This window comes from Sinocyclocheilus rhinocerous, unplaced genomic scaffold (genome assembly GCF_001515625.1).
Source record: "Sinocyclocheilus rhinocerous isolate Xijiao unplaced genomic scaffold, SAMN03320098_v1.1 scaffold21, whole genome shotgun sequence".
NCBI classification, from domain to species: domain Eukaryota; kingdom Metazoa; phylum Chordata; class Actinopteri; order Cypriniformes; family Cyprinidae; genus Sinocyclocheilus; species Sinocyclocheilus rhinocerous.
The window spans coordinates 47064-70711 of NW_015641422.1; the positions used below are offsets into that span (position 1 = coordinate 47064).

The following is a 23648-nucleotide window of genomic DNA, read 5'->3' on the forward strand; positions in this document are numbered from 1 at the left end:
GTGTAATATTATGTTGGTTGTCAATGGTTGATCGTATGAGATGGGTAAATTAATATCTTTCTATTGATTGCAAAAGCACAATACGTTATTGTTTGACAATATAAAAATGTTGCTTTGTGACAAGAAAAGCCTTCACTGACTGTCATTAGTTCCTGGACAAAACATTACTTATTATTTACAATAATCAGTGAAAATCCTAAACGCATGCTTTTGTTGTCACAACAGCCAACATACGTATAAACATGTACGATAATGTGAATAGATTTGTTTTTTGTTGAACTGCAGATGACACAACCTTTGGGCATAGATTGATTTCAATATTTGAGGCTTGGTGTTTTATGGCTGAAATATATTCTGCTTGTATAAAGCCAAGCTTTTAGGTGAATCTCATCAAAGCTCTCAATTTAATATTTCTCCACAAATAAGAAAGAAAATGCTTAAATGAAATTAACATTTGTTTTATGCCCATTCAGATATTTTGCATTGTGACATTTTTGACAATTAAATTCAATAATCCTTAAATTTCCATTACCATAATGTGGAAAATATTATTTCCATTAATGAATTATGATTTTTGTTATAATAATTTTTGAAGATTTTAATGAATTTGTGGTGGAAATGTTTTGTCATAAAAAATAAAAAAAGTCACAATGCCAAAAAAAGCAAAAAGTGATTTTAATAGTCCTAGAAATAGCCTGATTTTTTTTAAATTTTAGCCACACATTTCTTTGTGAAATTCACCTTTTTATTTTAGACTATCACCAGCAGCATGTCCTAATAGCATGTTAAAGCTGAAAAAATTCAGCAGATTTTGAGAATAAAGTTGTAAAAGTTACAAGAGATTATGAGAATAAAGTTGCAATGTTACAATAAAAAAAAATTATATATAAGATTAAGAAATGAAGTTTAAAAGTAGATGTAAAGTAACAGGAATCATACTCCAGAATGGGGTTTACCAAAGAATTTATGTCTTTTGGTGCATTTTAATCTCATAATGTTATGATTTTATTCTTGAAACTTAAATTTCATTATTCATATAAAAGGCTTATTATGGTATTTCTAAAAAAAAAAAAAAAAAAAAAAAAAAAAAAAAAAAAAAAATTTTATTAAGCAAGGGAAATGTTTTTTTATGGTTGTAGTAAACTATAATAACCCTGCTCGCTCTTGTCTCTCTCAGTGCCGAGGGAAGCCACGTCTCCGGACAGAGTAACGGTCGGGATCCCCAGGCGCTGGCCAAAGCTGTGCAGATTCACCACGACACCATGAGGACCATGAAAATAGGAATCATTCTTCAAATGGGATATACCAAACACAGACATGATCAGTCTTTTGGTGTATTTTAATCTCATAATGTTATTCTTGAAACGTATTTCCTTATTCATATAAAAGACTTATTATGGTATTTCTAAAAAAAAAAAAAAAAAAAAAAAGTTACAATTTTATTATCAAAATCACAGTTCCAACATGCTACTTAAACAGTACTGCAATAGACAGAAATGCATCTCACACGCCTCCAACCTGTGATCTGAGCTGTAGTTTGTCATATTAAATGCTAATTTGTGTCATATAGTGACTGTGAGGATGCGTGTCTGATCCATGAGGGCTGTACGATGTCATGTTTCCAACTCGCAGCGTGTCCGACCCACTCAAACCTCCCAACATGGAATGTGATGGAACGCAGAGAAGGATGAGACGGAGTTTTACCTGAGTTTAAAGCCCGTGTGATGCACCTGAAGCGAGGTGGGCCGCAGGCGGACACTGTGCAACAAAGTGTGAAAACAAAACCTTCAGTACTTTTTCTCGTTCTGCACCATCGCCAGAAAGTAGGAAACCCGGACAGACGTCAACCCGTGGAGTACAGCTCATTTCCCATAATGCACATAACACAGCAATACACGGTTTTAACTTCAAACAAGCTTTTTCTTTATATATAGGCTTCTCATATATAGATATATTGATAGTGAGAGAGAGCTTATTCATACTGTGGATGTTGAAAGAGAACACAACACTTAATTTAATGTTAAACATACGATCAGTTTCAAATGCATGCCCTGACACTAGTAAGACCTTCCTGAAAGCGTCAGTCGTCTTTCTCCTTGTAAATCTGTGGCTTTGCGCTGATTATAGTGCTCATACAAAAGCCACTTTGCTTAAATTTTAAGCACACGACGAAAGCAAAGCTGCGCTTGCTCGGGATCAACGCGGAATCAATCTGACACAGAAAAAAAAAAAGCAAAACGGGAATATCTGGAATGTGACTGAACTTATCAAATAGGCAAATTCAATAAATAAGATTTCCGTATGAGACTCTCACTCATTTATGGAGATAACAGTGAACCCATTTGAATTTTGGATTTGCATATTCTAAGGTCCTTTTCCCAAAAACGCATCCTTCAGATGCCATTCCCGTCCAGACGCCGTACTCCAACCCTTCGGCTGCCTTTGCATTTGTGATTCTCGTTCGGGCCGCAGTTGCTATGCCATGCAGATAGTAAAGATTCAGCACAAAGGTGGGGTCAGTGGGGAACAGGAAGTTGGGGGCGGGGAACGAACGGTCCTCTACACGGGTGCGGAGCGGCGCGACCGAGACCAGCTCTGCCGCGTTTAGCTGACTTCAAAGCTCTGAGGCTGGGAGGGAGATTCGGGAGGGTCGTCTGTGCTCGTGCTGGTGGAGACCTGAGTGGGCATGTGGTGGTGGTGTGAGACGCTGGGGCCGGCCTGGCTCTCCTCTTTCTCCTCGTCCTCCTGCTGGGAGCCCGAGTGCTGGAGCTGGGATCCCGGGAGCTTGACGGGGCAGAATGCAGAGCCGGTGGAGATGAAGTTGACCTTGTTTTTGTCAGGGCAGGAGAAAAGGGGGACGGTGGCTGACTGTCTGGACCTGAGAAAGACAGGAAAGCGATTTAGGAGAATGTTCTAAATGGAATACTAATGCACACAGTATGTACCACAGCTCAGCATTAAGATTCATAGGAACTATCATTCGCCCTTTTAAGCCATTGTTGAGTTCTCACAATATACAGTAGGTGTGTATTTTGTATATTGTGATTTATTGAACATTGCTGCTGTGATGTGCCATAGCATATATGTGACCCTGGACCACAAAACCAGTCATAAGGGTCAGTTTTTCAAAATTGAGATTTATACATCATCTGAAAGCTGAATAAATAAGCTTTCCATTGATGTATGGTATTTGTTTCCATTGATGTATGGACAGGACAATATTTGGCCGAGATACAACTATTTGAAAATCTGGAATCTGAGGGTGCAAAAAAATCAAAATATTGAGAAAATCACCTTTAAAGTTGTCCAGATGAAGTTCTTAGCAATGCATGTTACTAATCAAAAATTATTTTGACAATTCATGACATGATGATTGATATTCTGGTTTATGCATCACTCTCATCAGAGTATTCAATGCATACGCTGTGCACATTACACATACTGCATGCTAACAGTAGCAGAATGGCAGTGTGCTATTTTAGGCTCACTACTACAGAAATCAAACTCACGTCATTTCCTCAAACACTTTGATCTTCTCACAGCCCTCTGGAGGCTCCCGTTTGAACATGTAGCTGTTGTTGGGTTTTGGGGACGAGGTGAATTTAGGCAGAGGAGAACTGCTGCCGCTGTCTGCAGGACAGAATTACAAACATCCAATAACTCTCTGGATTAATATCAGACACCTCTCATGATATAATACTGCAAACTATATACTGTACTTTGACCGACAATCTGTCTTGGCCTCCAGTCCAGTGTGCAGGTCTGACCTTTGTCTCTGTCGTCCAGCATCTCATCGGTGGAGTAAGGGCTGCCGTCATGTGAGCGGGGCGGGCAAGCGGGCGAGGGGCAGGGCGACAGGCTCGAGCAGCTACTGGAGCGTCCAGGCACTGATGGCGTCTGAGTGTCTATACCACGACTGCTGCTGCTGCGCTGCTGAGGAGGAAACGGAGCCCGTCGCCCGTCAGGAACCTCCAGCGCCTGAGAGACAGTCAGAGAGAGACTCTGAACAATCACAAGTTTGGACACATTTCACTATAGTTAGACTACCGTTCAAAAGTTTGGGTCTTGAAAGAACGTAATGCTTTTATTCAGCATGAGTGCATTAAACTAATCAAAAGTAACAGTAAAGACTCTTATAATGTTAGAAAAAGTTTCTATTTCAAATAAATGCTGTTCATTTGAACTTCCTATTCAACAAAGAACCCGGAAAAAATGTTGTGTTTTCAACATTGATAATTAGAAAAAGAAAAATCAATAATTTTGACCCATACAATGTGTTTTTGGCTATTGCTACAAATATACCCCAGCGACCTAAGACTGGGTTTGTGGTCCAGGGTCACATATATACCAGAAACAAATATGCATTCATTTTTCCCATTTTAAATCCAATTCCACGTAAAAATGTTCTTTTGACAATTCATGACATGATGATTGATATTCTGGTTTATGCATCACTCTCATCAGAGTATTCAATGCATACGCTGTGCACATTACACATACTGCATGCTAACAGTAGCAGAATGGCAGTGTGCTATTTTAGGCTCACTACTACAGAAATCAAACTCACGTCATTTCCTCAAACACTTTGATCTTCTCACAGCCCTCTGGAGGCTCCCGTTTGAACATGTAGCTGTTGTTGGGTTTTGGGGACGAGGCGAATTTAGGCAGAGGAGAACTGCTGCCGCTGTCTGCAGGACAGAATTACAAACATCCAATAACTCTCTGGATTAATATCAGACACCTCTCATGATATAATACTGCAAACTTGAAACTGCTCTTTGACCGACAATCTGTCTTGGCCTCCAGTCCAGTGTGCAGGTCTGACCTTTGTCTCTGTCGTCCAGCATCTCGTCGGTGGAGTAAGGGCTGCCGTCATGTGAGCGGGGCGGGCATGTGGGCGAGGGGCAGGGCGACAGGCTCGAGCAGCTGCTGGAGCGTCCAGGCACTGATGGCGTCTGAGTGTCTATACCGCGACTGCTGCTGCTGCGCTGCTGAGGAGGAAACGGAGCCCGTCGCCCGTCAGGAACCTCCAGCGCCTGAGAGACAGTCAGAGAGAGACTCTGAACAATCACAAGTTTGGACACATTTCATGAAACTGCTCTTTGACCGACAATCTGTCTTGGCCTCCAGTCCAGTGTGCAGGTCTGACCTTTGTCTCTGTCGTCCAGCATCTCATCGGTGGAGTAAGGGCTGCCGTCATGTGAGCGGGGCGGGCATGTGGGCGAGGGGCAGGGCGACAGGCTCGAGCAGCTGCTGGAGCGTCCAGGCACTGATGGCGTCTGAGTGTCTATACCGCGACTGCTGCTGCTGCGCTGCTGAGGAGGAAACGGAGCCCGTCGCCCGTCAGGAACCTCCAGCGCCTGAGAGACAGTCAGAGAGAGACTCTGAACAATCACAAGTTTGGACACATTTCACTATAGTTAGACTACCGTTCAAAAGTTTGGGTCTTGAAAGAACGTAATGCTTTTATTCAGCATGAGTGCATTAAACTAATCAAAAGTAACAGTAAAGACTCTTATAATGTTAGAAAAAGTTTCTATTTCAAATAAATGCTGTTCATTTGAACTTCCTATTCAACAAAGAACCCGGAAAAAATGTTGTGTTTTCAACATTGATAATTAGAAATGTTTCTTGAGCAGCAAATCAGTATATTAGAATGATTTCTGAAGGATCATGTGACACTGAAGACTAGATTAATGATGCTAAAAATTCAGCTTTGATTAATAGGAATAAATTACATTTTAAAATATATTAATATAGGAAACCGTTATTTTAAATTGTAATAATATTTAACAATATCACAGGTTTTAGTGCATTTTTGATCAATTATATAGAGCATTGAAGAGACTTCTTTAAAAAAACAACAACATTTTTTTTATAATAAAATATTTTAGATTAGTTTTTAGGCTATTTGTTTTTAATAAAACGGATAGTTCCGGTCCTTGATTCTGATTGGTTGAGCCGCGTTCGAAGCTGTTGTAAATTACTCTACAAACATACACCTTTGTTTACGTTTGTCTGTTGCTTGGCAACCACTTTGTTGCAACCATAGATAGATATATACACACGTAGATGCCTCATTAGCGACTGTTTCTATGTGCCACTATACTTAAGCCGTCTGCCATATTGTAACGGTCAACTTGACGTCATTCACCATAGTAATCACTGAATATTCGAAAGATGCCACAATCCTGCACAGAACGGCTCAACGGCTCTGTGAGAACCTACAGTATGGTGAATGACGTCAAGTTGACTGTTCCAAGATGGCGGCCGCATCTACGGACTAGGAGCCATCGAAATGGGGCATCTATACATATCTATGGTTGCAACCACAACTGTTTCTGAGGAACTATATTGTTTGGTGGAAGAATACTGTTTTTATTTATATCATTACACTTTATTTGCTCTGTTTTATTTTGTGAAACCTTACTACGTATATGAAATAACCGTTTTATAAAAGCAATAAGCCCTGTGAAGCCGTGGTTTACAGTGAATTTATAACAGCTCCGCTTCGCGTCGTGCCTAACAACGCCCCTTAGCTGTTATCAATTCACGGTAAACCACGGCTTCTTGGGGTTTATTGCTTTATTAAGTACAGTATACAGTATAAAAATATAAAACATCTATATTTTTTCACCAAATCTGCCACTGTACTCAATAATATGCATTTGTTTTTCATGCTAAACATTTGTACGTAATGTGATTATGTCTTTAGGAGTGTGCCTGCACCTTGAGCTCCTCTTTCTCGCCGTTGTCTTTGATGAAGACTTTCTCCAGCTCATGGTTGATGCCCTCCATGCTGCTGGGAACCCTGGAGATGGAGGCCTTTGGCACTGTGATGTTGGACTTTGACATGGATGACTGAACACGGAGACGACACAAATTCACATTTAACTAACTGCACAGAATTTGCTGGATGTGTTTAGTGCATACACTGATGTAATGTGTGCAGACCGGAGCTTGGCTGGCTGTGCTGATGGTAGTGGCAGTAATGGAGGTGCTGCTGCTACAGCAGTGGAGGGGGGAGAGACGCTCTTTACTGTCCTTACACTGCCGGCCTCCGCTCTGCTTACTGCGCTGCAGCTGGAGCCTGAGCTTAGCGATCTGAACGTCAAAGAGAGAGAAACATTTATTCTAAAGTGACGGATACAGATACACACATACAATATATGATATAATAAAATAAATGCATATGTGTGTGTATAGATGAGACCGAAAGAGGGGCACAGAATTGGCTAAAGACCTCGAGCCAAGACTCAAACTCAGGTCACATGAGGTGCAGCTGTGAGTGCTATGCATCCCAAATCTATATGACATGGCCAAAATAAAAAACTATACAAAGAAAAAAAAAAAAGAAAAAGAAATAAAATGAAATAACTGAAAATAAATAAATAAATAAAATAATATTAATAATACTACAAATAAAAGGCACAGTACTGCTAAATGTCAGAGTGTTGCCCATAGTCCCCTTTGGTCTTCCATAATAATAAATATAATCATAGATGGTGAAAAAAAATAAAATAATAAAAGACAAAAGTAGAAATAAAAGAAAAAAATAAATAAAATAAAAATACTGGGGGAAAAAAAACACAAAATAATAATAATAATAATAATAATAACAGAAAACATAAATGTGATAAATAAAAATAAAAGGCACAGTTTTGCTAAATGTCAGACTTTTGCCCATAGTCCCCTTTGATCTTCCGTAGTAATCAATATTATCATATATGGTCTGCCCCAAAAATAAAAAGAATATAAATTAATTAAAATAAATTAATTTAAAAAGATAAAAATGTAAAAAAAACAAAAAAATAAGTAAAAATTATATAAATGATATAATAATGATATAATAAAAATTTAAATAAAACAAGGTAAAATAATAAAACAAAACTTAAGTAATAAAATAAAAGGTGCAGTTTTTCTAAATGTCAGTGTTGCCTATAAGACTATATGGCACAGACAGAATAAAACAAAATAAAAGAAACAGCAAAATATAAGAAAAAAAAAGAAAAATACAAAACAAACAAAAAACAAATAAAAATAATATCTTGAATTGACCTGAGTGCTAGCTGTAACTCCGCATGGCCACAAGGGGTCAGTGCAAAACAGGCAGCCATGAGAGAAGGCCACTGTCAAGTCTTTTACTCATACAGCACTGATAAAAATAGCACATGTATTCCCTGATGTATTAAGATTGGTTACCCACAGTAAAAAGAATGACAAGAAATAAATGATATTGAATCTACAACAAAAATAGCAAACTGATATTTAACCCTCATTCCTCGTGTCTCATTGTGACATGCCCTGCCTTCTCTTGAGATTTTACTTTTGAGATTAATCTGCAGTAAATGACAACGTTTTCTGTCTGTAGGTACCGAGACAATGGAACTAGACTTGTGCGTTCCTACTGAAAATACAAGTAGCTGACGGCTCTTTCTTCACATGGATGTTTGTCTTGATGATGTTACAGAGCACTGAACTACCTCAGCCTTTCCCTCCACCTCTGTTTACATTACAGATGCCCATCGAGAAACCGTGAAGACATGCAAATGACTTGCTCTTCATTTCCTTCAACCAGGCAGCAAAAATCCTGAAACAAGTGCTGCATTTCAAAAGCAGAGTGAGGAAAGGCAAGCGTTTAGTGGAGATGCCGGCCTTCGCATGAACTGAAATGACACAGTATATGCTCAGCGATAACGAGGGGAAATCCTGAATGTGCTCTTTTAAAGCCCTGCTAAGTATGTCAATATACACAACCTAAATCCACTTAAGAGGTGTAAAGGCCTTATAAGCCACCAAGTGGAAGCACTTGACGTGAACCTGGATAAAAATGTGGATACTGAGGACATGAACTTCCCAGATGCAGGGAAGGAAAGCAGGCCTAAACAGCCTTTTGTTGGAAAATCTCCCAAATCGGAAACAGTGCCATGATTCAGGCCTTGCAGAATGAGCTCGCTGTGATGAGCTCCTAAGAAGCCTCTGTTATGAACTCTCTAATATGAACACAGTCCTGTGGCTGGAAACTGTGTGCAAGCAGGCAAAATGACATCTTCACATAAGAATGTAGTAAGAAAAAAAAAAAAAGAAGAATAAAAAATAAGGGTGCATGCATCACAAAAATGGTTACTTTGGTGTCCCAAGAATTTAAGCATTAGAGGAACCGAAAAAAAACAAAACAAAATCACACTTTTTGTTTTGATACCTATTAGATACGTTTAATAAATAGCATAAAATTAAGCTAGCATGAAAACTACTTAGTATTAAACACATTTATCCCACCTTAAAATGGAGATTTGTAGCCTGTCCCACATCAGAGGTCTTGACCTTTGGTTGTATGTAATAATTACAACAAAATAAAATATTTGAAAAATCTATTGATAGATTGATCTAACTGGCAGGAGGTTTTGGTGATGAAACCGACTGCTCTCTTCTACAGTGTATTTGGGTAACATATCAGCTCATTTGATAGTGAAAGCTAAGTATCTATTAAAGACACTATTAGAAGCAGCAAGAAGGCTGTAATACCTCCAACAAAGACTGACTGGATGGAGAATGACTTTTTCAGTCTGTCTATTTCAGTCTCAGTTTATGGATGGACAAATATTTCCAATTCTGGGAAAAATGGATGGTGTTTATGACTTCACAACACTGACCACTGCTTGATCTGACATATATTTTGATTAATATAACTTATGGATGGATGCACAGGTGTCCATGTCTGTTGTTTTTGCATGTTGTGTGTGTGTGTGGAAAATCTGTTGAAGTGACAGATTGGTCTTGACCTTCGACTGTAACAATTAATATAAAACAACAAAAATATTTGCATCTATTAAACTGAAAATCTTTTTTTAAATATATGATAATCAGCATTTTAATTATTGCATAATATTATTGTATAAAATACAATAATACATATAAGTATATTACAATGCATACTTTTTACTACCAAAAAGTAATATATAAATTTCAGCGTGTTTCTAACATTTTTGTGAAACCCTGTTACTGCATGATTTCCCCTTGATTACAAGAAATGCAACATTCCTTAAGATTGTGACAACAACAAAAATGTCAAAGCCTATAGAAAATGCATTGCAAATAAAGCAGCTCAATTAATATTTAGTCACATTTCTGAAGCTTGAGCCCAGCGTCACTGGTTCTTTCTCCCGGTGAAAACTGATAGAAATAACCTCCGAGCAGCTACACTTTTGTTTGAGGGTTTGCACAGGAAACGGATTACTCTGCACCTGCACGCCGCTCATGTCAAAGCGAACAAGTGCAAGAGACGACGAGGCCTTTGTAAACCAGACAGGCTTGTGCACATCACCGATCAACACATAACTGATAAAAACGTGACTTCAGTGCGAAAGGACACACACGACATGACTTTGCACATATTACTTACTCTGGAAGCCACACGCCTCTATTGTTCCAGAAGCCTGGAGGTGATAGGAAAGCCATAAACTAGGCGGAGGGGGATAATGCTTGCTGCAGAGAGGGGAAGTCGATTGTTAAAGGGGGGGGGGGGAGTAAAAATCCAGTAAAAAGAGTAATATTGTGAAATATTATTACAATTTTCTAATAATCTATCTGTTTTCTATTTGAATATATTTTAAAATGTAATTTATTATTGTTAAGCAAAGCTGAATTTTCAGCATCATTAATCCAGTCTTCAGTGTCACATGATCCTTCAGAAATCATTCTAATATGCTGATTTGCTGCTAAAGAAACATTCATTATTATTATTATTATCAATGTTGAAAACAGCTGCTTTATATTTTTCGTGCAATTTTTTTCTGTATTCTTTGATGAATAGAAATTTATCTGAAATAGAAATGCCCTTACTGTCACTTCAATATCAATTTCAAATATCCTTGCTGAATAAAAATATGAATTGAAAAAAATCTTGAACGCCAAACTTTTGAATATTAGTGCACTGCACACCCTATTTACTTTTCTTTATAAATCATGTTTACCTTTGGCGGTCCCACGGGAAAGTTTTGTCAGATTGAATTAACTTCAAGGGAAATCTTTGTCCCCTAAGTGTAGCTAAGTAAACACTGACGCACATTGATAAACCACAATCCTATGCATCCTCCTCCTGAACCACTATTTCACACCAAGATCACAAAGGCTGCATTTTTCCTGCAATAAACAGTTCCTTAATAAACGGTCATCTACATTCCTTTAAAAACAACACTCCAGTTACTACAGTAAAGTCTGCAGGCACACGTGGATGTGATGTTTGCACCCAGGTATGTGATATGTTTAGTCAGTCCAACATGCAGCACACACACTGTATAAATGTATAGGCACATGTACTGTATAAAAGCACATGAGAGAGGCCCCGAACACAAACCAATGTGATCAGCAGCTATTATTCAAAAGAGGTCTATACTAAAAATACGCTGATGTCCACTATATTTTCCTATTTTATTGTGAATGTTGACTGTACAATTGAGTTTGAGCACATTTTGTGTACTGTTCATGAAGAGTAGCTATAAAGCTTGCTACTACTCATTTTAGGCAGTTTAAGAGCTAACAGGCTTGAGTGATCAAACTACATTTCCCATCATTCTTTGCAGCATCATAAGAATAATAAGCACATATAGCATATAAAGCATCAAATACATGTCTAATGCGCACCCTTGGTTCATAACTCTCTAGCACTAAATAGCTACTTTGCCACTGGTGAAAAAGGGAGAAAGAAATAGCTCAATGTGTCGATTTTATTCCAATCAAAGTCGTTTTACATGTACATAGCAATTAGGGATATTTCGATATTAATCGATTCTCATTTTTACGGAACGATATCGATTCTTAAATCCCAAGAATCGATTAGTCTAGCCTGTTTTCAGTTAATGGACGGAACATTGAAGGGCACTTTCCATCCGATATATCACAATAAGCATTGTGCGTTGGTACTTTTAATATGAAAAAGTCTCAGATTTCAAATTCTGTCCATTGTATTGCAATATTCACACAATAAATGCCGTTTTGTTTAATGTGGAGTGACAGATCGCTGTAGCGCCTCAATTCAACAGACGCAGCAGCACGAGGCGCACGTGAACTAATCATCTCCTCCACATTAATACCAGTTTCAGCACAAAATAAACATGACTAAATATCCGAAGGCAAGTTAAAAGAAAGAGTACAACTTTACAATCCGTATCCTGTCTCAACACTCCAGTTACTACAGTAAAGTCTGCAGGCACACGTGGATGTGATGTTTGCACCCAGGTATGTGATATGTTTAGTCAGTCCAACATGCAGCACACACACTGTATAAATGTATAGGCACATGTACTGTATAAGAGCACGAGAGAGGCCCCGAACACAAACCAATGTGATTAGCAGCTATTATTCAAAAGAGGTCTATACTAAAAATACGCTGATGTCCACTATATTTTCCTATTTTATTGTGAATGTTGACTGTACAATTGAGTTTGAGCACATTTTGTGTACTGTTCATGAAGAGTAGCTATAAAGCTTGCTACTACTCATTTTAGGCAGTTTAAGAGCTAACAGGCTTGAGTGATCAAACTACATTTCCCATCATTCTTTGCAGCATCATAAGAATAATAAGCACATATAGCATATAAAGCATCAAATACATGTCTAATGCGCACCCTTGGTTCATAACTCTCTACAACACTCCAGTTACTACAGTAAAGTCTGCAGGCACACGTGGATGTGATGTTTGCACCCAGGTATGTGATATGTTTAGTCAGTCCAACATGCAGCACACACACTGTATAAATGTATAGGCACATGTACTGTATAAAAGCACATGAGAGAGGCCCCGAACACAAACCAATGTGATCAGCAGCTATTATTCAAAAGAGGTCTATACTAAAAATACGCTGATGTCCACTATATTTTCCTATTTTATTGTGAATGTTGACTGTACAATTGAGTTTGAGCACATTTTGTGTACTGTTCATGAAGAGTAGCTATAAAGCTTGCTACTACTCATTTTAGGCAGTTTAAGAGCTAACAGGCTTGAGTGATCAAACTACCATAAAATAGAAATAATAAAAACATTAAGAGAAGAATAAAAAGAAGTATGAGGAGTCTCAATAGCTGTGTTAAACCGCAAGACTTTGTTTGTGATAGTTTCAAGGGTTTTTTTAAGGGCTCCCTGTGGACCAATAGATGTGGTCAAAGTGTGTATGTGGACCTTGTGAAAAACAGAGGAAATATATTTTCTAGAGAAAGATGAAAATGACTCTTTTAAGCATAGGCCTATCTCGCCTCTGTGGGACTACTGCTGTGGCCAGAGGGGGATTCAGGCCTGTGAAAGCCCCGCGTTCATCAGCCAAACAGACGTCACGCTTCGAAGCCTGGCCTTTGGAAACAGATCCGACACTAGAAGGCCAAAGCGAACAGACAGAGTCTTTGAAAACCTTTCTTTTCTTCAAGTTTTTTTAAAGGACTGACAATGACAATTCTAACACTATTTACTCCCCTCATGTTGTTCAAAACCCAGTTTTTCTGCGAAATACATAACAGTCTTATTTACATTTGTCACCAAATTTTTTTTAATGGTTTTAGTTTTAGTTAACAAGAATAACTTTGAAACAAATGGAAACTATCTTAAAGCTGAAATTAAAATGATGCATCTTTATGTGTCTTATATGAAACCAGTGTTATTTTAGTATCACTGATAAACTAAAAAAAAAAATTGGTAATATTTTAAATAAGATTAAAATTTTACTTTTTGTTTGCTTTTATACTTTAAGTTAACCATAATAACGGTTTAATAGTAATTGTCTGAAACACAAATACAAAATTTAAAGCTGAAAGTTTTTTTTTTTTTTTCTATCCTGGATGAAGGGGAACTGAAGAAAACAACGAGATATATAAAAAGAAAGTTTGCCACAGGGACTAATTTTAAGGTGACAGCTCCTGGTCACTATACAGTATGTTTAAACTGTATACAAAACAACAGTGTGAGGCCTATCTCGCCTCTGTGGGACTACTGCTGTGGCCAGAGGTGGATTCAGGCCTGTGAAAGCCCCGCGTTCATCAGCCAAACAGACGTCACGCTTCGAAGCCTGGCCTTTGGAAACAGATCCGACACTAGAAGGCCAAAGCGAACAGACAGAGTCTTTGAAAACCTTTCTTTTCTTCAAGTTTTTTTAAAGGACTGACAATGACAATTCTAACACTATTTACTCCCCTCATGTTGTTCAAAACCCAGTTTTTCTGCGAAATACATAACAGTCTTATTTACATTTGTCACCAAATGTTAACTAGCGACATAACCTTCTTTACTGAAAATCTTTCCTTCATCAAATATCATTCACACTTCTGCATATTCAAACGTTTGGAGTGACATCACCAGTTATGAAAAATGGAACCAGTGGCTTTTAGAATAATTGATGTCAAACCTGTATGATGCGTCTTCATGTGCCATTTATGAAACCAGTTTTATTTTAGTGTCACTGATATACTAAAGTATATATTTTGAATTAGATTTTATATTTTCTGTTTTCATTTTAATTTTAGTACATGTTTTAGTAATTTTGTTGTGATTTTATCATTTTTATTAGTTTTTTTTAATATGTCTATATAGTTTTTTAATATATATATATATATATATATATATAAAGTTTTGCTATTATATCACTGATAAACTAAAAAAAAAAATTGGTAATATTTTAAATAAGATTAAAATTTTACTTTTTGTTTGCTTTTATACTTTAAGTTAACCATAATAACGGTTTAATAGTAATTGTCTGAAACACAAATACAAAATTTAAAGCTGAAAGTTTTTTTTTTTTTTTTCTATCCTGGATGAAGGGGAACTGAAGAAAACAACGAGATATATAAAAAGAAAGTTTGCCACAGGGACTAATTTTAAGGTGACAGCTCCTGGTCACTATACAGTATGTTTAAACTGTATACAAAACAACAGTGTGAATATGCAACAAAATCTCTCCTTGTGAGTTTGCAATAGAAAGAAAGCCATACGAGTTGGAGTAACATGACAGTAGAGTTAAAAATGGCACAGTTTTCTTATTTGGGTGAAATATCCCTTGAAGAAAAAGTGTAGGGATGCAGGTTTCTGGTTACTCTGAGCATAGAGCATCCCAAAGTCACCGCTGTTCACCTGATCTGACCGTGTTACTGCAGAGCAAAGCAGCCCGAATCACTGTGACAAAGAGGACGACTGGGTTAAACCCAAGACACTGTTTAATAACGGAGTGGGGAAAAAAAATCAGAATCCCAACAGAGCTGTCGCCCTAATCTATAGTGCTTTTGTGCATGCATCAAACTTTAAAGACGAGCTAAAATGAGTCATTTGTAGTTCTTTGACACCGGTGAGTAATAAAAGGTGAGACTTGAGATGGCCTGTCCTGGTAACACCCACGCTCTGGCAAGTGAACAAAATTATCCAACGTTTTTAAACCGACTGGTTATACAAAGTATGTATAAAGAACTTCTTGAAACCTTGCATGAAATTTCACACCAAGGAAATATAGTAAGCACAAAAATACTTCAGTATCTTTACAGTATCTCGGTGTCAGTAAGCAGAGCAGAGCCGCAGAGAGTGTGTGGCCTCCGTTGCCACGCAGCAGTGAAAACAGGATGCGGCGGGTCATGTGACGCTCTGCAACTCCTCCGCTGCTCTCATGACCCACAAGTCCAAAAAATGGACCACAGCGCCTGACCTTTGACCTGCACGTGTTAAAGGAGCCATGCTCTGCTCTTCTGTAGCATTGTAGTCCTCTTATAATGTTACTCAAGGTTTCTTGCACAAGAAACATTCACAATATAGTTCTGCATACTCATTTTCCACCAGAAGACTGAAGGGTAAACATGTGGTTTTTGCTTCTGTATCTTTAAGCTATTTATATTTTGAATGAGCTTTTATTTTTACATTTTACATTTTTTTTTTTTGTTCAAATAAAAATTTGAAAATATTAGTAATAATAAATAAATAAATATTAATATTATTTTTTCAAATATTGAAAATATTTCATTTAAGTTTAAGCAATTTTAGTACTTCAACTAATTTTCAGCTAGTCGCCAAGAGACCTTTTCTAATTTTCATTCATGTTTTTTAGGTTTAATCTAAAATTTTATTTCAGCTTTATTTAAACTAACAGAAACCATTTTAATAGTTTTAGTGAACAATAACAACACTGCATCTTAAAGTCTTAAAGGAACAGTCCACCTAAAAAAATATTTCTAATTTCTTTCCCTTTGCTGGAGCCACACTATTGGTTCTCGTGGGTCATGTGACCAACCACAAAAGGACATGTAAGAATGCAAACACAAATTAAATTGAAGAGCTATAACAGAGGGAAAGTTTGTGAATAATTGCTTAAGTTCCTCACACAAAGCTATCACATGACTCTTAATATACACAAATACATGCTCCATTTTTTTTGTTGCAGTGATGCCATTAAAGTGCTTTTCAGCTTTTCAGTTTTTTCTTTGTGTGAAGAGAATTCTTCCACTATAAAGAAACTTTTGTTCAATGGAAAGGTTCCATAAATGTTGAAGGTTCTTCAGAGAAATTAAAATGACAATAAAAAAAACCATTTTTTTTTCTGTTTAATAGTAGTTTTACAGTAATCACCTCTTTTTATTGTACAGAACACGAAAGCTTTCTGCCTAAAATCTTCTTTGGTTTTGCATAGAAGATGACAATGTGTTTGGAACTACATGAAATTGAGTACTAGGCTAATTCACACTGCACCATCAGACAAGACAGTTGTCAGATTACAGCATGTCACTTCTCAGACATTTTAAGACCCAACAAATGGAAATTCAATATGTTCAATCGCCAAAAACAAACACGGAGCAACGGTAACAAATGAAGAGAGAGGTAACACACCAATGACTGTGTCTGTTGGCCGTTGTCTGTCAGTGCGGTGTGGACGGCCTACAGAACAAGGACATTCTGAACAGATGCACAATGTAGGTGTCTTTCAAAAACTGGGGTAACAGTGGAGGCCGGCAAACATGGGGAACGACATTCCTGCGACATCTCGTCTTTCTGAACGGTTAATATGACACTCGCTGCATGCTGAAGCACACAATAAGAGGCACGGCAGAGTCATTACCTTTAAACACACTGCACTCCCGCAGGTGCCAAATCTCACCTTCAGTGTAGCAGCAGATGGTGGGTGGAACTGTGGGATTGTGCTCCGCCTGATACACCTGCTGACATTTGAGGGTAAATCAGCACCTGACCGTAGGCCAGGTGTACGTGAGGTACGGCGTGTTCTCAGGAGGGACATGCCATAGTAATCGAGTAGTCGAATAGGCTACTTGCTTTGTAACTAACACCTCAGATTGACTGATTACGCTTGACCTACAATGACCTTAAACATGCGGACAATATGGACTGGCTGAAGCCTTGGGACCGGCGTGATAAACGCTTGGGACAGTTGATGGCTTCGTCACTGAGCTGATCGGTCACACTGCAAAGTTATCATTTGCACGTGTTTCTACGTCATGCCAGTTTGAACAATCAAACAATTGTAAACCATTTAGGTACAAGACCACACAAAAGAGAACTAAATCCGGTACTTTCGTGTCTTATCTTTTCTTTTGTCTGAAAACCACCGACAACACGCAAATACCGAACTGAGTTCTCCTTCATGTGTTCTTACGCTTGAACAGACAAATATACACAAAATGATGTCAAAATATCCGCCTTGGTGAGTATTCTCATAAACGCAGTCGGTTTTGTCTTAACTCAATGTATACTTTTGAGAAAGAAAACATGTATCTAGTGTTAGGGGTAACACATTACAAGTAGTCCGGGTTACATAATCAGATTACTTTTTTTCAAGTAACTAGTATAGTAATGCATTACGTTTTACTTTACAAAAAATACTTTAAATAAACAACATTTATATTTAATTTTTTTATTGCTGAAGAGTGTTGAACTTTCTTCTCCTGCATCCTATTCTTCATGCAATCCAGAATGGTTTGAGCTGTGCCCTCTACTATACAGACATGAATTTACATTTACGCAAAAGTAACGTAACTCATTACTTTCCATTAAAAGTAACTAAGTAACATAATTAGTTACTTTTTTATGGAATAACACAATATTGTAATGCATTACTTTTAAAAATAACTTTCCCCAACATTGTGTGTATCAGTATATTAGATCTGCGCAGTAGGTCTTAAAGTGACAGCAGCCTAATATACCTGCCGCTGTCTGTCCTTAATGTTGATCAAACAACAAAAAGACAATAAAAGAGAAAGAGAAAATCTCTCACTGCTATTGACTAAACTTTTGTAACTTTTTAATAAGGATAATATACATTTAATTCATATTATTTATGGTGATTCTACTGATTCAACTGTGAGTCTTATGTGTGCTTCACATGTGAAATGTGCTTTTTGTGATGCAGTTAGGATGCTGCCTTAGAAGACAGTAGAAAGCAAGGCAGCTCATGTTCATTAATTAACCATTGAATACTCAAACTGCATTACAGTTACACCTGCTGATCATTACAGCCTCTGATGATGTATTACAGTCTCTGAGTGATTTCTGCAATTCAGCTGTGGGTCAAAAACCAGACCCCATGTGTAAGTTGTGAAAGTGTCGGTTACCAGTCTGTGGTTAATGGTTTATTTAGTGCCAATAACTTCTTCATACCAAATGCTAAAGTTAACTACAGTTTGCAACTCTATACTGCTTTGAAAGTTCCCACACCTTTAGACCAATGAAGGATTTCAAAATCATTTATATAAAATATGAATATAAATTTAAAATATTAAGGGACAGCTTGCACCAGAACAAACCTATTTTGGCATTAAAAAAAATACGGTTAGGATTTGCTAAAGACATGCAGTGAAAAAATAGTATTGAAAAGATGTGAACAAAGTTATTTTTGTGGCTGATCTTATTGCATATGTAGGAGTTTCACCTTTAAAAGCAAAATGTATGAGAGGAGAGTATTTAAATAAATCATGCAGCGTGATTTACAAAGTTTTGCCATAGGCAGTTTACTGGTATTTGCACCATTACTTAACGACAAAAAGCATGACTTAACCCATTTTGTGATTGACATCCCTAGTAAAAAATAAATATACTAAAATGTATTTGAAATTCATTTATTTCATACTAAGTATACTACAAATACATTTCCATATTTATGTACTTAATAAAAATACCCTGTAATTGTACTTTTAATATACTAAACTGGTATACTTAAAGTCTGCTGAATTGGAACAACTAATTTTGTGCTTAATGCACTTTAATTGTGCAGAAGTAGTGCTGAAGTCCCAACTAAAGATGAACTGAAGTATATTTGATTGTGCTAAAGTGGAACTATTGCAAGTATAATTTAGGTACACTTTAAATATCTTGCATTATTCAAAGATCAAACAATCCTCATCAGTATAGTGACATTAAAACATATTTTAGGCTTAATATTAAGAAATGTGCATTGTGCGCAAGAAGTACTCCAAATAAAGTTTAATTATAATTTTCATATCAGCAAGTCTCGAGCAATATATCAGTAAATATTTTAATAGATTTCAACTATACTTAGTATGAAATAAATGTATTTTAATTATATTACTTTGCTACTAGGGGTGGCTGCAATAGTTGTACTAATTTGTACTGCTCTTGGTAGATTATGTTGGTCATTATTGAAATAATCTGGCTGTAGATCAGTAGATCACTGGACCTTTTGAATTTCTTATTTTCACAGCGAGGGCCAACACCTATTGAGAATAATCAGTTGGTATCAGCTTACAGAAATCGCAAAAAAAAAAAAAATTCCTCAGTTACACAGCAAACACGCAAAAACCCAGAAGAATGATGGACCTATAAATGCTGTCAAGCTAACGTTTGCAAACACACCTGAACACACAGGCTTTGAAGCCAGAGGGTAGATTTTGAACATAGAGGGTGATAGTGCCTACCTGTGTGGACTTGTCTTTCATGCACGAGGGGCTGTGCAGGTGGGATTCACGTGGCCACTGCCCTATCAGGTAGGGCCCGGTGATAGCACCCAGAGAGGAAGTCCGTCTGATAGCACCTGTGCTCCGCACCTGCTGCGACTTTGACCTCTCAACTGCCATAAGGAACAAACAGAAAGAGAAACAGATGGGTGATGAGCAGATGGACTGGGGTGGTGGCAGCCCTAAAGTTATTTCCCCATAAAATACTGAAATGCATAGAATGCACATGTAAATACTATACATCCTCAAAATCAACTAGTGGGTTTCCTGAACTGTTTGTTGAAACCATGTCCATCTCAAAATGGTCTTGGATTAATTTGTTCACTGATCTCATTGCCATGCATCCTGGGATTGCCTTTGGCAAAAAGAATAACCGCTGATTCTACCTTAAAATTTCTATACTATAAAAGTATACTAAAAGCGATACTGTTTAAAAAAAAAAAAAAAAGGAAAAAAGGAGAAGAAAAAGTGCATTTAATTGTATTGATATGCCCCTGTAGCATACTTCAAATCTTAAAATATATCTATAACAAACTGTACTTTCAAGTTATATAATATCAATTAAATACTTTAATGTAGACATTTAAAAATAATAATGTCAAATTAAAAGTTTTACTTTGAAGTACATTTTAAATCATGATTTAATAATCTTCTTATTATGCTTTAAAGAAGTACACTTATTGTTGTGTTGACTACCATGCTAAACATTATCATTTTAACTACAGTGTGCATTTTTACACACTGGTACATAATATCTAGAGCTGTACTATTTCTGTAACTACACACATGTAACAACCCTCCGAATGGTTTGTGTAAGTACGAATGTGTAACAGGACATATATAACTACATTTTGTAACAACAATACGTATAAGAGTAACTGGAACAATTTGATCCAGGGGGTGGAGATGGGTAGGTTTAGGGGTGGAAATGGGTAGGTTTAGGGATATGTAAAGTGGGAGGAGTTGGATCTTGAGTTGGTGCACCACTGTAATACCAGCGTAGGTACATGGTAACTCCTCAGGAACTGTCCACTTAATATAAAGTGTAACATTCTGGACACCAACCACAATTTATATGTAAAGCCTAACTTACTGGCCGGTGCTGTGTAACATCAGAATAATTACATGGTAAATCCATAGGAACTGTCCACTTAATATAAAGTGTAACATTCTGGACACCAACCACAATTTATATGTAAAGCCTAACTTACTGGCTGGGGCTGTGTAACATCAGAATAATTACATGGTAAATGCCTAGGAATTGTTTACTTAATATAAAGTGTAACACTTTCTTTACCAAAAAGTGCTGTTAGTCCTGTTACAGATCTGTACTTTCATTACCAAAAAGTCTTGTTACCAATGTCCTGTTACACATTTGTATTTACACATACCATTCGGTGGGTTGTTACATATGTGTAGTTACACAAACATTACAGCTGTAGATACTATGTACCAATATGTACTTAACACTGTGGTTACATACTATGTACACATCTAGTACTATGATGTACTTACTATGTAAGTACACAGGTATTAGGGCCACTTAATATAAAGTGGGACCAACCCGGCAGTACACTTTAATCATATTTTAAAGACAAAATAAGTAATTATAAAAATACATATAAATGTGCAATTAATTTCTACAAGTATAAATTTACATAATACATTTTCATTTAATTGCAATTAACATGCAGTTAAGAGTCTAAAAGCATTCAGTTTGCACTTAAGAATATTCTTTTAAAGTTTTTTTTTCTTTTTCTGTAATAAGTTCTTTATTTTTTAGGAATGTATCAGGTTTTTGTCCATAAAATAAAAGTAATTGGGATTCAATAGTTTAGGACACCAAGTTTCATTTTATGGGCAAAAACTAGAGGTCGATAGTGGATTTTTGCGATAGCGATAGCTAGGTTGGACCACACTGGCCAATACCGATTAATCAACAGATCGTTTTTAAAATGGATACTGAACAGAAACTAAAATAGTGCTCTACTATAACAAAAGTATTGAACCATACTTTGTAAATCAATAAAAATATTAATATTAAATATAGCTGCAAGCAGCGATTACCGGGGTTCAAGCACTTGAAGGCCTTCATGGCTTCTATGCTGTGATGGGTCTTCGCCAAAGTGAAATGTATGGCTGACACCAGAACACATCCATGATTGAGAATATGATGATGACACACACAGAGTAATGAAAAGGTTGAACTATATTACTTAACACATATTCTATTACTTAATACAGACTAAGCATGCTCACACACACACACACACACACACAGACACGCATTATGTTGTAGATATAGATATTTGAAATAACTTACATGTTATAAAATGCTTACTGGAAGTGTCCTGTTTATAATATTCTTTCAGGTTTAAATTGAATCATAATGTGGCATAATTGTCAAAACTGATATGTCTGTTTAAATGAAGTGGTAAACTTTGACTAAATGTGATTTTAAATGTAATAATAATGATTTTAAACTATCTGAATGTCAGTACATAATAAAACCTGAGAAAAGAACTATGTAAGTGATAGAATGAGCCAATGAGTGATCCTTTGTTGCCATCTAGTGGTTGTATTTGCACTTTCAGGGAATACAGCATAAACATGTACTGTTTTTAACCTTCATAACTATTACAGTAGAAAGGTTTCCATCCAAGGATTTTTTGCGAAAAAAATATTTAGCACTTCAAAATCTTTACAGATATAGCTGATGGAAATGCCATTTATTGAACAAATTTCTCATGTGTCGACAATCTTTTTCCGTTTAACTTAAGCGCATAAATTCTATATCGATACTTCAAATGTCGCAAAAATTTGCTTAGAAACTTTTTGTAGAGAAAAGGGGCTTTAACGCAAATAAATGTGGTGTCAAATGACAGAATTAGCCTATAGCGTCCGTGTTCATGGTGTTGTTCCCATTAAAGCACCGTTTCCCTGTAGTTCAAAAGCGCATTAAATCATATTCATATTATTAAATTGCATCTAAAATTATTTAATATATGGTAAGCAAAAGACGAGTTGCCTCTCAAACATACTTATCTTAATTTGATGTTCCTTTAGTAGCCTACGTTTACGTTATTTTTTACAGTGCACTGCTCAGTTTAGCTTGTAGTTCGTGCCGTTCAGCGTGACCACCATACCCCTGTGATATTATGCCAAGCACGTTCTGTTTTACGTGGATATTAGAACGCGAAGTACAACATTTTTTATTCATTTTGGCTTGTTAGTAGCTTCTTATATTTTTATTCTTGTTTTGTTCTAAGATCTGTTCTACCTAGGGCTGTAGCTATCGATTATTTTAGTAATCGAGTATTCTACAGATTATTCCATCGGTTAATCGAGTAATCGGATAAGAAGTAATGTTTCTTTATTAAAGAGCAATACTTAATATGCAAGAGATAATAAGTGTGTGTGTAAAACTTGTTTTTGATAGCTTTCATATTCTGTGTGCGGGTCCTTTCACAGCAGTGATAGAAATGAATCTGTTCCAATAAGTTTAAATAGATTTTTACATTTTATGGGTATTTTTACCTTTATAAAGCCTTTTTTTCTAAAAGTGTGCATCATCTTTTCAGTCAAATTCTTAAATTGAATCAGTCAATTAGAATAATAATTCATTTGGGATGTTACCAAGCAAATGAAACCAGTATCAACAAAATTGATCTTTGCAATGCAGAGGAAACACAGAAGCTGCATGGGAT

At 36.7% G+C, this 23648-nt stretch overlaps 1 protein-coding gene across 1 annotated transcript; it reads right to left on the minus strand.

The window, feature by feature from the left end:
• Positions 1 to 1412: 1412 nt before the first annotated feature.
• LOC107754782 (glucocorticoid-induced transcript 1 protein-like) lies at positions 1413 to 17252 on the minus strand. The gene is made up of 6 exons (XM_016571370.1): positions 17115 to 17252; positions 6955 to 7134; positions 6730 to 6861; positions 5150 to 5360; positions 4568 to 4688; positions 1413 to 2878 (listed from the first exon to the last, which is right to left on the minus strand). Exons 1-6 carry the CDS (start codon positions 17250 to 17252, stop codon positions 2605 to 2607), a joined length of 1056 nt encoding a protein of 351 aa, XP_016426856.1. The 3' UTR covers positions 1413 to 2604.
• Positions 17253 to 23648: the final 6396 nt, after the last annotated feature.

Excerpts from the sequence above, each read along its gene's own strand:
- LOC107754782 (XM_016571370.1), bottom strand. The coding sequence starts at position 17,252 with ATGTCCCTCCTGAGAACACGCCGTACCTCACGTACACCTGGCCTACGG. Across the intron at positions 4,689-5,149 it reads GCTGGACGACAGAGACAAAG|ACAGCGGCAGCAGTTCTCCT; the intron begins GTCAGACCTGCA and ends TCTGTCCTGCAG. Across the intron at positions 2,879-4,567 it reads AAAGTGTTTGAGGAAATGAC|GTCCAGACAGTCAGCCACCG; the intron begins GTGAGTTTGATT and ends TGTCTTTCTCAG.